This window comes from Pelodiscus sinensis, chromosome 1 (genome assembly GCF_049634645.1).
Source record: "Pelodiscus sinensis isolate JC-2024 chromosome 1, ASM4963464v1, whole genome shotgun sequence".
Taxonomy (NCBI): Eukaryota; Metazoa; Chordata; order Testudines; family Trionychidae; genus Pelodiscus; species Pelodiscus sinensis.
Genome location: NC_134711.1, coordinates 7,713,982 through 7,729,177, shown reverse-complemented (window position 1 = coordinate 7,729,177; position 15,196 = coordinate 7,713,982). Strand labels below are relative to the sequence as shown.

Sequence of the window (15,196 nt, the reverse complement as noted above, 5' to 3'; positions counted from 1 at the left end):
TCTAAAATAATGAATTTTAGGGGTAAATATTATATGGTGAAGTAGATTTTTGAGTCTCTGCAATTGAAAAACCTTCTGGGGGAGATTTAATATTCAATAGATAAGTTTTCAGGTGACTAAGTAAACTTTTTAAATCAAATAAAAGATTGGGAGGGAAATCAGTTGAGTGAACTACTTACTTTTTTACTTTCCTTGGTCTTTCCATGTCCTTGTAAAGAGGCCATGACCTCAACCTCATAATTAGGGAAACCAATCTTAGTTATCCAGAAGTGCTTTCAGCAGCATGACCTTAATTTTCAAAACTTGCTCTTGACGTTGGAAAAAATAGAAGCTTTGAGCAGAGGTGTAGTAATGCATTGATCAGTATCATTTAATTGGTCATTAGTGCCGCAGCTGCTTAGTCATTTGGGTATGTGGGAAGACTTACCTGTGTAGCTTTCTGGTGTCAGAAACACAAAGTAACACTGGTTTTGCGGTACTGCAGGATGTGAAAAAGCAGAATGTAAACTGTATACTGCACTTGTATTTATACATACACATTTTTGTATACCCCCTGAATGACAAAAAATAAAGGGCATAAGGAAACAAGATCTTTCTCAAATGTATTGATTTTCAAAGTCTTGATTTTTTTCCCTTCTTTTCTTTATAGCAGCTCCTTAGAACGGTGTGCAATTTTTCTCTTTTACAGTGGATTGCAATATTAATCGGTGCTTTTTCTGTTGAAATGCAATAATAGCAATCACTTATGAAATCATGGGTGGGGCTACTTCATTTCAGGATTCATGCTTTTCAGTTTTTCACTTTATCCCATTAGCTCTTTGCTTTCTCTACAGTTAAGGTAGGAGCTGAAGTGAACAAGCCTTAGTCTATATGGCGAACTCCATCTCATAACCATCCTGTTTTATTATGAGAGAATGAATAAAAATCTGTCTTTCCAGAGGCTACTTGAGACTATCTCCATATACAATGGCCATATTGAAACCTATGGACTATTCATAGTCTGGATAGGATGATGAGAGGAATCATGTGAGGATTACCTGTTGTGTTCCCTCCTGGGGCATCTGGAAGTGATCACTGTCAGCAGACAGGATGTTGGGCTTATGATAGACCTTTTGTCTGACCCACTATGGCCATTCTTATTTTCTTATCCCTGTTTGTGTGGACAGCTTCTGACACCGCTGCTTTTAAAATAAATCTGCAGGACTGGAGTCATCCCACAGTCACTCTCCTTTGAGTGTTTTAGGTCTCCCTACATCCTACAACGCTGGTTCTTGTCTTGAGGTGATTTGGGGTCTAGCTTGAAGGAGAGAGGACTTGGCTCTCACAAACCCAGGTAGAGAGCTGCTCACATCTGTTAGAATCATGATTCAGTGGTAGCAGTGAGGACCCTCTCTTCTCCCCCCTGTTTATATAGTAAAATAACCTCTTCAGAGAGGTGACTTGCCAAGTATATAATACGGTAAGTGTTTTAACACGTGCAGATACCAACTTAAAAATTGTTTCTGACCTGTGTAGGTTCACTATTTGTTTGGAGGAAATCCTGGCAAATCCTGCTCTCCAAAGATGAGACTGGATGACTTCTGGTCATTGAAGCTCTGTCGGCCTTCAAAGGAATACCTGCTGAGACACTGCAAATACCTCATAAGAAAGCACAGGTATAATAGCTGAGATGGCTTCTTTTGAGATGATTGATTAAAAGCTATGGTTTTCAAAAAGCTTTTCAGAGAATTTGCTCTTCTATTTCAGTAGATATGCCATTGTCCTGGTTATGTGATGGTTCATAAGTCTCCCAGTTATTTTTTTTACTTGTGTATTTTTCATGGTATACTGCTCTTGATACTCCAGTGGGGTTATAGCTGTCCTGGTCCCACTCTCTGGTCATTATATAATATAACTGTCCCCTCCTAGCAGAGCCCTCCCTTTGTATGTTATGAAAAGCAGTCGCATTACAGGCACATTCCACTGTCCTGGCGCAACCAACCTCTTAACTTGCTTTAAGTTATGGTAAGAGGAAGCTGCGTATCAAAATTGGTGGTCCTAGTTCTTACCATTTAGGAGACGTTCTTGAACAAATGGATGTATAGATAGGCTCGCTCACAAGCTCTCAAATATATATATATATATATATATATATATATATATATATATATATATATATATATATATATATATATAGTAGATAATTGAGGGTATTACCAGAATGTCAGCTCTGGTGTTAGCATTTCAAAAAGGATGTTGACAAAAGGCTCAGAAAAACTCTACACAAATTATTTGAGGTCTAGAAAACGATATTTATTGAGAGAGGTTTGAGAGGCTCAGTGTACTTAATGTAAAAAGGTTCCCTATTTGGAAGAGAGTAGATGGCTCTATAATAGAGAAGAAAAAGGCAGAATGAGAGCCAAGTGTTGGAAGCTGAAGCAAGACAAATTCAGACTAGAAATGAGGTGCAATTATTTAACATTGAGGACACTTAACCACTGGAATAACATAGCTAGGGAGTTATTGGTAGGGTTACCAGGTAGCTTCAGGAAAAAATACCGGACACACTTGATGGGGGATGGGAGGACTGGCTGGGAGGGGAGTGGGGCTGAGGGGGGGAGGGGACGGGAAGCAAGGCTGGTGGGGCGGGGGGGGGAGGTCAGAGGCAGTGGGGCTGGCTGGGGGAGATCAGGAGGAGGAGAAACCAGCTGGCAGGAAGCAGGGCTGGTCAGGGAGAGGAGTGGAGGGGAGAGAATCGGCTGGCGGGGGAGCAGGACTGACCTGGGCACATGCAGATCCCAGGGCACTGCCTGTCCCGCGCACGGTCCCGGTGAAGCACGAGCGAGTCCAGCTACTGCTCCACAACGCGCTTCAACAGCGCTCAAGAGCATGGTCAGGGCCTCTCCTCCTCCCCAAGGCATCACTCTTGCGTCAGACGCAACCAGAGGCTCCCAGCGCCCCCTCAGCCCCGCCAGGCTTTCGTTGGGCACCCAGCTGGAAAACCAGAAAATACCAGATATTGGGCATGTCTGGTATTTTCTGAATTTTTTTTCCTGAACAGACGGCCTAAAAATTGGATTGTTCGGTTGAATACCGGACACCTTGCAACCCTAGTTGTTGGTTAGTTTCCGTTTGAAGTAAAAATAAATGGATGTCTTTCTAAAAGATCTGGTATAGTTCAAACAGAAGCTGTGATCATAATATAGAAGTGAATTGCTAAGTTGCTCCGGCTAGTCATATGCAAAGAAATCAGATTAGATCACAGTAGTTTCTTCTGGCCTTAATCTCTCTGCGTCTGCTAGTGTATAAAACAGTGACTTAGGTTATGTCTACACAGCAGCATGATTTCGAAATAACTTAGTCCGTGTCCACACAGCCGGCAGTTATTTTGATGTCATGTCTAAATACGGTCAAGCTGGAGGATTTCTTACTCCGACTCTTGTAACCCTCATTTTGTGGGTAAGGGAAGTTGGAGGAAGAATGTTCTGTTTTGAAATAAGTGCTGAGTAGATAGCACTACAACACAAAATAAGCTACGCAATTGACGTAGCTCAATTTGCATAGCTTATTTCAAGTTAAGCCCTGCTGTGTAGATGTGCCTTGGTTGATGGAAACCACTTGGCTGCTCCTGTTTCTTCAGCCTTATAACATGGCAGTGGGATGAAACTGAGATTTTAAAATGTAACCAACCCATTTAAAAGAGATTAAAGGAAAGCTTAAGGCAACCTCTGTAACTTGTTGCCAAAGTAAAGATAGCAGCATATAAAACCATTGAATTAACTATTATTTCATTTATATATATATATATATATATATATATATATATATATATAAAAAATTACATTACCATAGTGCTGTAAGACTTCAGTCTTGAACCAGGGACTCGTTGTTTTTAGGCACTGTACAAACACAGAAAAATGAATCCCTGCACCCCCGCCCCCCAAAAAAAGATACTCGGAGTGAGGGAAATGGCAGAACATACGTGCAGACCAAACAATCTGATAAATTGATGTCCTGTTGGTTCTGTTTTGCAAGGGAGGTTGGTAGGTTTAGTTAGAAGGGGATAAGCTAAAAAGAAGGGAGAGGGGATGCTGAAAGGTAGAGGCAAGGGGCACAAGGAAGGGAAGAACAGTGAAGTTGAGATGGAGAGACTGGCTGCTTAGTACAACCCTGGCAATCAATACAGGGAACAGAAAGACCAGTCAAAACTAGGGGAAGTTCTCCTAGGATCCTTGCTGTGATTGCTTCGCCCAGCCTGGCTGGAATCTCTAGCTGGCTCTTTGCAGCTTTCTTCCAAGCCAGGGCCCAGAATGTGCCCAGGGGCAGGGAGGAGGACATAATCAGGTTGTCCTCAGAGTGCTTGGCAGTGTAGGTGTCTTCTCTGCCCCTCTTGACCATTCTGAGACCAGGAGTTTTCTGTGTGTGTGTGCAAGTGGTGGCTCTATCTGAGCCCCATTTCCCCCTCATCCTGAGTGCAGCAATCTCTGGTTTGGCTGCTTCTTCTGTCACCTTTTTTTCAGCTTTCTCCAAAGTTCAAATTGAGGGAGGGCAAAGATACCAACTGGTGCTAGTGCCCCCATATTGTTTGGGAGGTCTCCCTTGTGGAGTTATGGGATTGGGGAAGGGGTGGCTACTAGAGGGGTCCTTTGGCACTTTTGGCTATGTTATCTAGATAAAAAGTTGAGGTATAGCAGTCCTTGTGCTTGAGGGCTGCAAACTGATATTTCTGTAGAAGAAATCTTCTCACTCTTGTATTTGTGTAATTCACTGTCTGAATTAAAGGAGTTTGTTTGGCTTTTGTTAAAGCTGGTTATATTATGGCTATTCCCAACACAATTATATTTTGTAGTGCAGATAGGAGCATTGCTGCATCATCAAGCTGTGCTGAAGCCTTGGACAGCCAGTGATTTAACACTTCTTGTTAATTGTTGCAGAGGGAGTTAATTGACACCACTGCTCCTGTTTAGCTAGGAACATACTTTCTGCAAGGCTCTGCTAATAAGGCAGGGGTCTCTCAATTGTGAAATATACCTTGTGAAGGATGGTAGCAAGGGACAAGTCTTCAAAACTTCCTTAAATAAAACCACTTGTAAAGTAGGGATGTTAAGAAGCGTGTATTTTGTTAATCTTGTAGTTAACAAAAATGTTGTCGACTACACGGTTCATCGATAAGGGATAGCACTCAGTCACAGCTCATGCCAGGTCTCAGGAGCTACCCCTGTGGTGGCTCTGCAGAAAAAGTAATTTAGGAGCTGGGTGAGGAGGCAGCCCGGCTCAGTGTCCACCTGGATCCTAAAATACTTTTTCTGCAGAGCCACAGTGGGGATGGCTCTGGGGACCCAGCACCAGCCAGGACTGAACCATGCAGCTGGCCAGCCCTCTAAAAAATTTCTTGGCAGAGGAGGGGCAAATGCATGTAGTTGATAGCGTTAACCGATAAGCTTTTGGATATTGGTCAGTTGTTTAATCAGCTACACTATTATGAGCCCTGCAAATCTGTGGATATCTGTGGCTCTTTTTTGCAGCTCTATCCACTTGCAGAAAGACCATAAAATTGCATATCCTGCATTTTTTTTTCTCTGAGCCACTGTCCTTCCTTTCTACTATCCAGTAAAGCAAAAAATGGAGCAAGTTGGTGTGACTGTTAGTGTGTATGTTAACACACAAGGGCATGACCTCTTGGAGAGAGACTGCATTGCAAAATGTCTGAATTTGATGTAGTTCTGGTTTTTTATGTTTTCTGTGTCTCTTTATGGTGTTTGGGACATATACATGAAGACACGATCTTAAGAAATCCTCTGTTCCATCAGGTGATGCTCTAGAGATGATTATAATGTGCCTCTTCATAGAAGTGGCTGAAGTATGGATGTTAGATTTAGTGTAATTGAATAATTGTGTGACTGCATAAAATCTTAGCGGTTACACATTGGATAGTCCCCAGTGTGCTCCCGGCCTCACTCCCGTGGAGCCCCCATCACTCCCTGCTACTCTCTGTGTATCAGAGGCAGCAGTGAGGGGTGGCAGGTGGGAGCTGGTCTACAAGGGGAACCAGTTTGAAGACCAGCTCCACCTGCTGCTCCATGCTGCTGCAAACAGAGCCTGCTGTGGGGGGATGGGAGGGGACATAAGAGTCTGCCACAAAGCAACCTCTGTACAAGGCAGCCTGGGCTCGCCACAAACAGAGGCTGGTCCACGGTAGCAGCCCCTGTCTGCAGGAGAGTCCAGGCTCCCCCATGGACAGGGCCGCTGCCGGACCTGCTTCTGTCGATGGGGAGCTTGGGCAGCAGCAGCACAGGGGAGGGGTAGGCAGCACCTTGAAGCTGGTGCTAGGGGAACTGGCTTTTAAGCCAACTCCCCCTCAGCATTGGCTGTTGCCTGCCTGCCCACCCTGCCTCTTAGAAGGCAGTGGGGGAAGGCACTGTAGCCAGATTGGTGGAGCCAACACCCACAAGGAGCCTGCATGAGAGCCAGATCCCTTCACTTATCTGTTCCAGTCCCCCTCCCCCTCCCCCCCCGTGCACTGCTGCCTTGGTATCAGAGACAGCACTGGTGGGGTAGGTAGATCCCATGCTCGTGGGGAGCATGCTTAAAGCCCGATCCTCACAGGCACTGGATCCCACTCCCCCGATAGAGGCAGCGGGGGCAAAGGGAGTGCATGTAGTTAAGATCAGCCAAGGTTTATCGATTAAGTGTACATGTGAATATCCCTAGTTTTAAGCACTGTGTGTCCTAGAGTGAGTTTAAGTTCTTGTTTTAAAGAGGGTGATAATGCATCATATGGAGAAAGTACCCTTTTTGCTCCCCACCAGTCACAGAAGTCACGCACGTTACACAGGAATAGCTGAATAGTTTGCATGTGAATTTTTTTTGTTTTTTACTCCCACAAATGAAGGGAGTATGTTTGATAACTGAGCTCAGGTTAAGAGGAATTAGTGTTTATTTTGTGTATATTGTAACCATGTGCAAGTTACTTATCTCTTTCTAATGTACAGGTTTGAAGAAAAGGCCTTAACGGACCCACTCAGTGCACTGAAATACTTACAGAATGACTTGTATGTAACTGTGGATCATTCTGACCCCGAGGAGACAAAAGAGGTAAGGGTGAAAACTTGCCTGCATATGTCAGTAAAAAATAGAATATAAAGGTCCATTTTATTTTTATATATATATATATATATATATAAGGTTCGACAGGGACAGGTGAGCAAAGCCCACAGGTAAGTGCTGATTGTGCTTGACTGGGAGATGGGTTGGAAATGGGGGGGACTACGGCCTATAATGGCAAGGAGAAAGGAGGGTCAGGGCACAACAGGGAGGCAAGATCAATTCAGTATCCTAGATGCCTATATACAAATGCGAGAAGTATGGGTAATAAGCAGGAAGAACTGGAATTGCTAACCAATAAATACAACTATGATATCATTGGTATTACAGAAACCTGGTGGGATGGGACGCATGATTGGAATGTTGGTATGGAAGGGTACGGCTTGCTCAGGAAGGACAGACAGGGAAAAAAGGGAGGAGGGGTTGCCTTGTATATTAAAAATGTACACACTTGGACTGAAGTGGAGATGAACGTAGGAGATAGCTGTGTAGAGAGTCTCTGGGTTAAGCTAAAAGGGGTAAAAAATGAGGGTGATGTCATGCTAGGAGTCTACTACAGGCCACCTAGCCAGGTGGAAGAGGTGGATGAGGCCCTTTTTAAACAATTAACAAAACTATCCAAAGCCCAAGATTTGGTGGTGATGGGGGACTTCAGCTATCCAGACATATGTTGGGAAACTAACACAGCGAGGCACAGGCTATCCAATAAGTTTCTGGACTGCATTGGAGACAACTTTCTGTTTCAGAAGGTTGAAAAAGCTACCAGAGGAGAAGCTGTTATGGATTTGATTTTTAACGAATAGGGAGGAACTAGTTGAGAACTTGAAAGTGGAAGACAGTATGGGGGACAGTGATCATGAAATAACAGAGCTCATGATCTTAAGGAAAGGTAGAAGGGAGACCAACACAATTGAGGTAATGGATTTCAGGAAGGCAGATTTTGATAAGCTCAGAGAACTTGTAGGTAAGGTCCCATGGCAAGCAAGACTGAAGGGAAAAACAACTGAGGAGAGTTGGAAGTATTTCAAAGGGACGTTGTTAAGGCCCAAAAGCAAACAATTCCGCTGTGTAGGAAAGATAGAAAATATGGCAAAAGACCAGCTTGGCTTAACAAGGAGATCTTGCATGATCTCAAAATAAAAAAGGAGTCCTATAAAAAATGGAAACTAGGACAAATAACAAAGGATGAATATAGGCAAGCAACACAGGAATGCAGGGGCAAGATTAGAAAGGCACAAAATGAGATCAAACTAGCTACAGGCATAAAGGGAAACAAGAAGACCTTTTATAAATACATTAAAAGCAAGAGGAAGACCAAGGACAGGGTAGGCCCACTGCTCAGTGAGGAGGGAGAAACAGTAACAGGAAACTTGGAAATGGCGGAGATGCTCAATGACTTCTTTGTTTTGGTCTTCACCGAGAAGTCTGGAGGTGTGCCTAACGTAGTGAATACAAGCAGAGGGAGGGTAAGTTTAGAAGATAGGATACACAAAGAACAAGTTAAAATCACTTAGGAAAGTTAGATGTCAGCAAGTCACCAGGTCCTGATGAAATGCATCCCAGGATACTCAAGGAGCTGATAGAGGAGGTATCTGAGCCTTTAGCTATGATCTTTGAAAAATCATGGCAGACAGGGGAGATTCCAGAAGACTGGAAAAGGGCAAATATTGTGCCCATCTATAAAAAGGGGAATAAGAACAACCCAGGAAACTATAGACCGGTCAGTTTAACGTCTGTCCCAGGGAAGATAATGGAGCAGGTAATTAAGGAAATCATATGCAAACACTTGGAAGGTAATCAAGTGATAGGGAATAGCCAGCATGGGTTTGTGAAGAACAAGACATGCCAAACTAATCTGATAGCTTTCTTTGATAGGATAACGAGCCTTGTGGAAAAGGGAGAAGCGGTGGATGTCCTATACCTAGACGTTAGTAAGGCATTTGATACGGTCTCGCATGATATTCTTATTGATAAACTAGGCAAATATAACTTAGATAGGGCCACGATAAGGTGGGTGCATAATTGGCTGGATAACCGTAGTCAGAGAGTTGTTGTTAACGGTGCTAAGTCCTGCTGGAAAGGGATAACAAGTGGAGTTCCTCAAGGGTCTGTTTTGGGACCCGTACTGTTCAATATCTTCATCAATGATGTAGATATTGGGATAGAGAGTACGCTTATTAAGTTTGCAGATGATACCAAACTGGGAGGGGTTGCAACGTCTTTGGAGGATAGGGACATAATTCAAAATGACCTTAGCAAGTTAGAGAAATGGTCAGAGGTAAACAGGATGAGGTTTAATAAAGAGAAATGCAAAGTGCTCCACTTAGGAAGGAACAATCAGTTCCATACATACAAGATGGGAAGCGACTGTCTAGGAAGGAGCATGGCGGAAAGGGATCTAGGGGTCATAGTGGACCACAAGTTGAATATGAGTCAACAGTGTGACGCTGCTGCAAAAAAAGAAAATACGATTCTAGGTTGTATCAACAGGTGTGTTGTAAGCAAAACTCGTGAAGTCATTCTGCCGCTCGACTCTGCACTAGTTAGGCCTCAGCTGGAGTACTGTGTCCAGTTCTGGGCACCACATTTCAAGAAAGATGTGGGGAAATTGGAAAGGGTACAGAGAAGAGCGACAAGAATGATTAAAGGTCTAGAGAACATGACCTATGAAGCCAGGCTTCATGAACTGGGCTTGTTTAGTTTGGAAAAAAGAAGATTAAGGGGGGACATGCTAGCGGTTTTCAAATATCTAAAAGGGTGTCACAAGGAGGAAGGAGAAAATTTGTTCCTCTTGGTTTCTGAGGACAGGACAAGGAGTAACTGCTTAAAGTGCAGCAAGGGAGGTTTAGATTGGACATTAGGAAAAAATTCCTAACTGTCAGGGTGGTCAAATATTGGAACAAATTGCCAAGGGAGGTGGTGGAATCTCCCTCTCTGGAGATATTTAAGAACAGGTTAGATAGACATCTGTCAGGGATGGTGTAGACAGAGCTTGGTCCTGCCTTGAAGGCAGGGGGCTGGACTCGATGACCTCTCGAGGACCCTTCAGTTCTATGATTCTATGATATTGTGGAACAGTTAGGACTACCTTAGATTCTTTTAGACTTTGTGCATTTGCCATTGTATTTCTTTAAATATACCAGAATAGTTAGAAGTACAGCTCCCTAGTGTGGTTGCAGTTTTGCTGATATGAAGGTTCTTATACTAGTATAGGTTACTCCCCTCCTGGGAATACTTATGTTGGTATAAGGCCCCTTTATGCCAGTATAACTGCATCTAGGATAAGGGATGTGTCAGTATATCTATTTCTGTTTAAAAATAAACAACTCCCAAATTCCATACCAAAATAATTATCCATATAAAAACTGTGTGCCGAGGGGACCTTACGTTTAATGCAACTATGTTAGGGGTCATAGGGACTACAAGTTAAATGAGTCAACAGTGCACTGGATCCCACTCGCCCAATACAGAGGCAGTTGCACACTGTTGCGAAAAAAAAAAAAACCTCATTCTTTGATGCATTGACAGGAGTGTTGTGAGCAAGACATGAGAAGTAGTAATTCTGCTTTACTCTGTGCTGATTAGGCCTCATCTGGAGTACTCTGTACAGTTCTGGGTACCACATCAGGAAAAATTTGGACACATTGAAAAAGGTTTAGAGGCAAGCAAACAAACATGATTAAAAGTCTAGAAAACATGGCCTAGAAGGGAAGACTGAAAGACCTGAGTTTTTTTGGGGGGGGGGAAAGAGAAGACAGAGGGGACATAACAGCTTTCTAGTACCTAAATGAGTGTAATGAGGAGGGAGAAAAATGATTATCCTTAACCTCTGATGATAGGAGAAGCAGCAATGGGCTTAAATTGGAGCAAGGGAGGTTTAGGTTGGGCATTAGGAAAAACTTCCAAACTGTCAGGGTGGTTAAACACTGGAATAAATTTCCTAAGGTGATTGTAGAATCTCCATCACTGGAGATATTGAAGAGCAGGTTAGATAGACATTTATCAGGGATGGTCTAGATCAGGGCTACTCAACTTTGGAAGTCCCGGGGTCTACAATGATACTCACAGCACATGCTGAGGTCTGTAACTTACATGCAAATATATATGCAAATAGCTTCTTTTGCATTGACTGGCATGAATACAAAGACTAAGGCAAGACTACACAACACACAGGCCCCATTTAAGTCAGTTCTACTGATATTAATAAAATGCAATATTTACCCGATTTCCACCTAGATGATAGCACTTTTAATGAGCAATGACATTCCAGGAATTTAACTGCTAAAACGCCTATCAACAGAAGACCATTATACTGACTACTTTTTTTGTTTTGGCTCCCACCTGTGGGCCACGTGTTAAGCCCTGTGTAAACCCAAACCGCGCTGTGGGCCGCATGTTGAGTAGCCCTGGTCTAGATGGTGGTTGGTCCTGCTATGAGTGCGGGGGCTGGACCAGTTCTAATATTTTGTGTGTCTGTTGTCTTGTGTTAATTTTTTAATTTTGTGAGGGGAAAGTGTATTCTATTGTAGCCAATAAAGGGAGATGCTCTGATATCCGACATCTCCCCAGAAGATGGTGATCTCAGGATATCTTTTCATTTGGTTTGTAAATATTTAAATAGTTTTGAAAGAGAAAAATGGAACACTTCTCCAGCATATGTATTTCTCAGAGTTGCCAGTCTGTTGGCTTATTCCCTACACTTCAAGGATACTGAGTGGGTGTAGTTCCACTTGACATCAGTTTCTCTTCTGGTTATCTCAGTAAGTTGGTTTCTTGCACTGGCACTATACCTCCAGATGGCTCCTGTGTGGTGTTCTCAGCACTAATGCCATCCTTTGGATCGAAATTGAAACAAGTTTAGTTGTGCTTCAAATCACAGATGCCTGTATGATCCTGTTACCACTTAAAACAGAGATGTCATCTATTTCTAGCAAGGGCAGTATACCTTGTTGATTCTGTGTGCTGAAGATAGCTCAGCATTGCAGGACTACTGCATTTGATTCTCTTCAAATCTCCTCTTACAACTGTCTGTCTTCTCTCCTTTACCTTCCCCATCTCTGCTTTGTCTCCAATCAGCACACATTCATTAGTCAGATTTGCAAAGCAGCAAATAGATGGGATTAATCCCAGATATAGTAGTTTTGTTTGTGGTGTTGACATTGTGAACCACCCATTTCAGAGGTTTGTAAGCATTGCTCTAAAAGATTACTCCATAGTAAAATTCTGCATAAAAAGATCCTGGCTTAGGAGTTGGAATTTCATTTTTTTTAAACTTCATATGTTTCAGCTGTTTTGAGTTGAGTGCCAAAGAAACCAGGCGATTTGTTCTTAAGAAATGCTTTGGCTTTGGTAACTAACTTTGTTTAATGTAGTGTGAATAAGAGACAGCGTGGCACCTTCGGATTTTTAGCATTTGTTATGAGTGTATCAGATAAAATAAAAAAAATATAAAATCCATTAATTCTGGAATGTAGCTGAGAACATAAGGGCATAATTTAGCACACGAAAGCTCATTGCGTTGTTTACAGGTCATGTGCAGAACCTGGCTCTGCTGTCACTCACTAACACAACAGATTTGCAATGAAGTTCTGACTTGCATAAATGAGTTGTGATCCCTCTTGCAGTTACTTGAGCTCTCCAGGCAATTCAGTAGCTTCTCAGATAAAAATGGGTCTCTATCTTACTGACTTGGACACCAGACTGTTTTGGTGGTGTGCTCCTACAGAAGGTGACTACCTGGTGTCCAGGACAAATGGAAAGCTATTGATTATTCTGTGGTGTGACCACCTGGTAAATGAGATGAAAGGCATGATGCTAGAATTTGCTAGTGCTGATTAAAAAAACTTAGGCACATCTATTTTTCCTCTTTGATATAAATAACACGAATTTGGGGACAGCTGTCTGAAAAGGAGTGATTCAAACCTATGGATGATAAAATTAAAAGCTAAATATAAGCTCCCAGTCTAGTGCTGCTGTGAGGAAAAAACCCAATGTGGTTAACAGGTGACATGCTAACTTTCACATGCGTTAAACTCCCGAGGCAGTAATTTCTTGAGCTTTAATGTGACCGGACCTGGAAAGTTACTGTTTATCAGCAGCATTTAAACCAACCTATCTAAGGAATAGAGAGTAAAATAATTCTGTAGTTTGAAATTGAGAGTGAAACTTTGTTAACATTGGCAAGTGAATTTGATTGTGGACTTGTGATCACTCTATAAATAGGTTCAAGGTAACAATATAAATGAGGAGAATCAGTCTCACTCGATGTAGAGGGAGCTAAAGAAGGAAATGTTTTATGCTGTGTGGTAGATGGAGCTGTGTATAAACAGGACTGAGTAGAGACATCTGGGCTATGTCTAGATTACATCCCTCTTTCGAAAGAGGGATGTAAATTAGGCAGATCGAAAGTGCAAGTGAAGCACATTTAAATAGCCTGTGCTTCATTTGCATATTCATATCCATTCACCATTTTGAGAAAGGGTATTTCGAAAGTGAAACCACAGTCTAGACGCAGTTCTTTTTTCAGGTGGTAGCTGTTAAAAAATATAAGAGCAGCCCATCCACACTGAGCTTGTTTAGGCCTTTTATGGCTCTTAATTATGCCTGGACTGCTCATGAGCTGTCTCTGCAGATGAATTGAGCATGCTTCCTTCATTCCAGAGCTGTGGGGGTAAAGCTGGTCTCTTCCAGCTTGGGAAGAGTTCCCCGTAAACATTTCCAAAGTCACTTTATTGTTCTCCTTCAGATCCCTCTTGAAACTCGCCTTAGGCACGATGCCTGCAAAAAAATTTGACAATGGCTAGGCTGCTGGTGGACTGAGACCACAGCCTATCGTACTGACCAGTTTGTCTCACTGTTTCCTTATTCCTCTGTCTGTCTGTTTAGTCTGGCCTTCTACTTACTCTGCAAGTTATTTGGAACAAGACTGTCTCTGTTCTGTTTGTGCAAAGCCTGGTGCAAGTGAGTTGGTGGTACTCATGACTGTGGCTCCTGTGCCCTAAGATAACACAGATGATAAATAAGTACCATGGTGAATCAGAGCCAGCATCACTCTTCCATAAATAGCTGTTTGCAGTGGCAATGAAGGTCATCTTTAGCACTGCAAGCACACTAAGATTAATGATTGATTTAGTTCTGTTTTCTTTACATTCCTTCCTTTGGCATCTGCAGATCACAGTACCGGAAGGGTTCACACAAACAGGAAGAGAAGTCTATAGGAATAATTAAGGGCCTTAAGGGACTGACTAAATCTTTATGAAAATATTAATGACCTAGTTTGTTTGTGTGGCTCTAATTGGTGACTATAACATGGTGAAGTGGGGCTTGCTATTTGTAGCTGAGTACCAATAGCTGAAGGGTATAGACATTAAGGATGGATAGTACTACACTGAGGATATTCTGAGCACATTCTTGATCTTGAGTCTCACGCTCCCAGCCTGAGCATCAGTTAATGAAAAGACCAAAAATTATGGGACTGAATGAAAGGGGGTTTTCACTGGGGTATGGATGATCAGGTCCAGGGTAGTGTGATCTGATGTTCTTAACTCTTTGAAGGTTGCTTGGCCTGGGAACAAAAGTAGGTGGTCTTAGTCCAGTTCCTTCTGCACATCGCAAAAAGCAATCTCGTTCAGTGCTAATTGGCATCCATAGGCCAAGTCTACAGTAGACCTGGCAGCTCGGCTTAAGGTATGCAACTCAGGTATGTGGAATACGTTACTGGAGTTGGCTTACCTTAAGCCCAGCTTGGCAATGTCCCCACAGTGGGAGGCTGATGGGAATAAACTTCCCTTACTCCTCACAAAGGCAAGAGTATCGGATGCCAGCAGGGGCACCCTCTGAGTTTGATTTAGCGAGTCTTCACTAGATCCACTAAATTGAACTCTGGAAGATTGAGCATGGCAGCAGTGATCTTCTGTTTGATGTAAACAAGGCCTTCATTATCTCCATGCCAATTCAATCCTTGATTGCCCAGCTGAGACCAGTGCTTTTTTGTTTAAAAAAAAATTTGCCGGTACTCTTTAAGACCCAGCCGACTGTCAGCCATTTTCATTATAGAGGTGCTGGTACTCTCTGTTCTTTTCAGGTAAGCTCTGACTGGAGGTGCTGGTACTGT

At 42.7% G+C, this 15,196-nt stretch overlaps 1 protein-coding gene across 2 annotated transcripts in view; it reads left to right on the top strand.

Moving 5' to 3' along the window:
• MKLN1 (muskelin 1) overlaps window positions 1-15,196 on the top strand; it is a 173,185-nt gene that overhangs the window by 141,610 nt on the left and 16,379 nt on the right. For both annotated transcript variants that reach the window (XM_075925725.1, XM_075925720.1), the window contains 2 exons: window positions 1,516-1,655; window positions 6,972-7,074. In XM_075925725.1, the coding sequence (XP_075781840.1) occupies window positions 1,516-1,655; window positions 6,972-7,074 (243 nt within the window). The remainder of the gene's footprint in view (window positions 1-1,515; window positions 1,656-6,971; window positions 7,075-15,196) is intronic.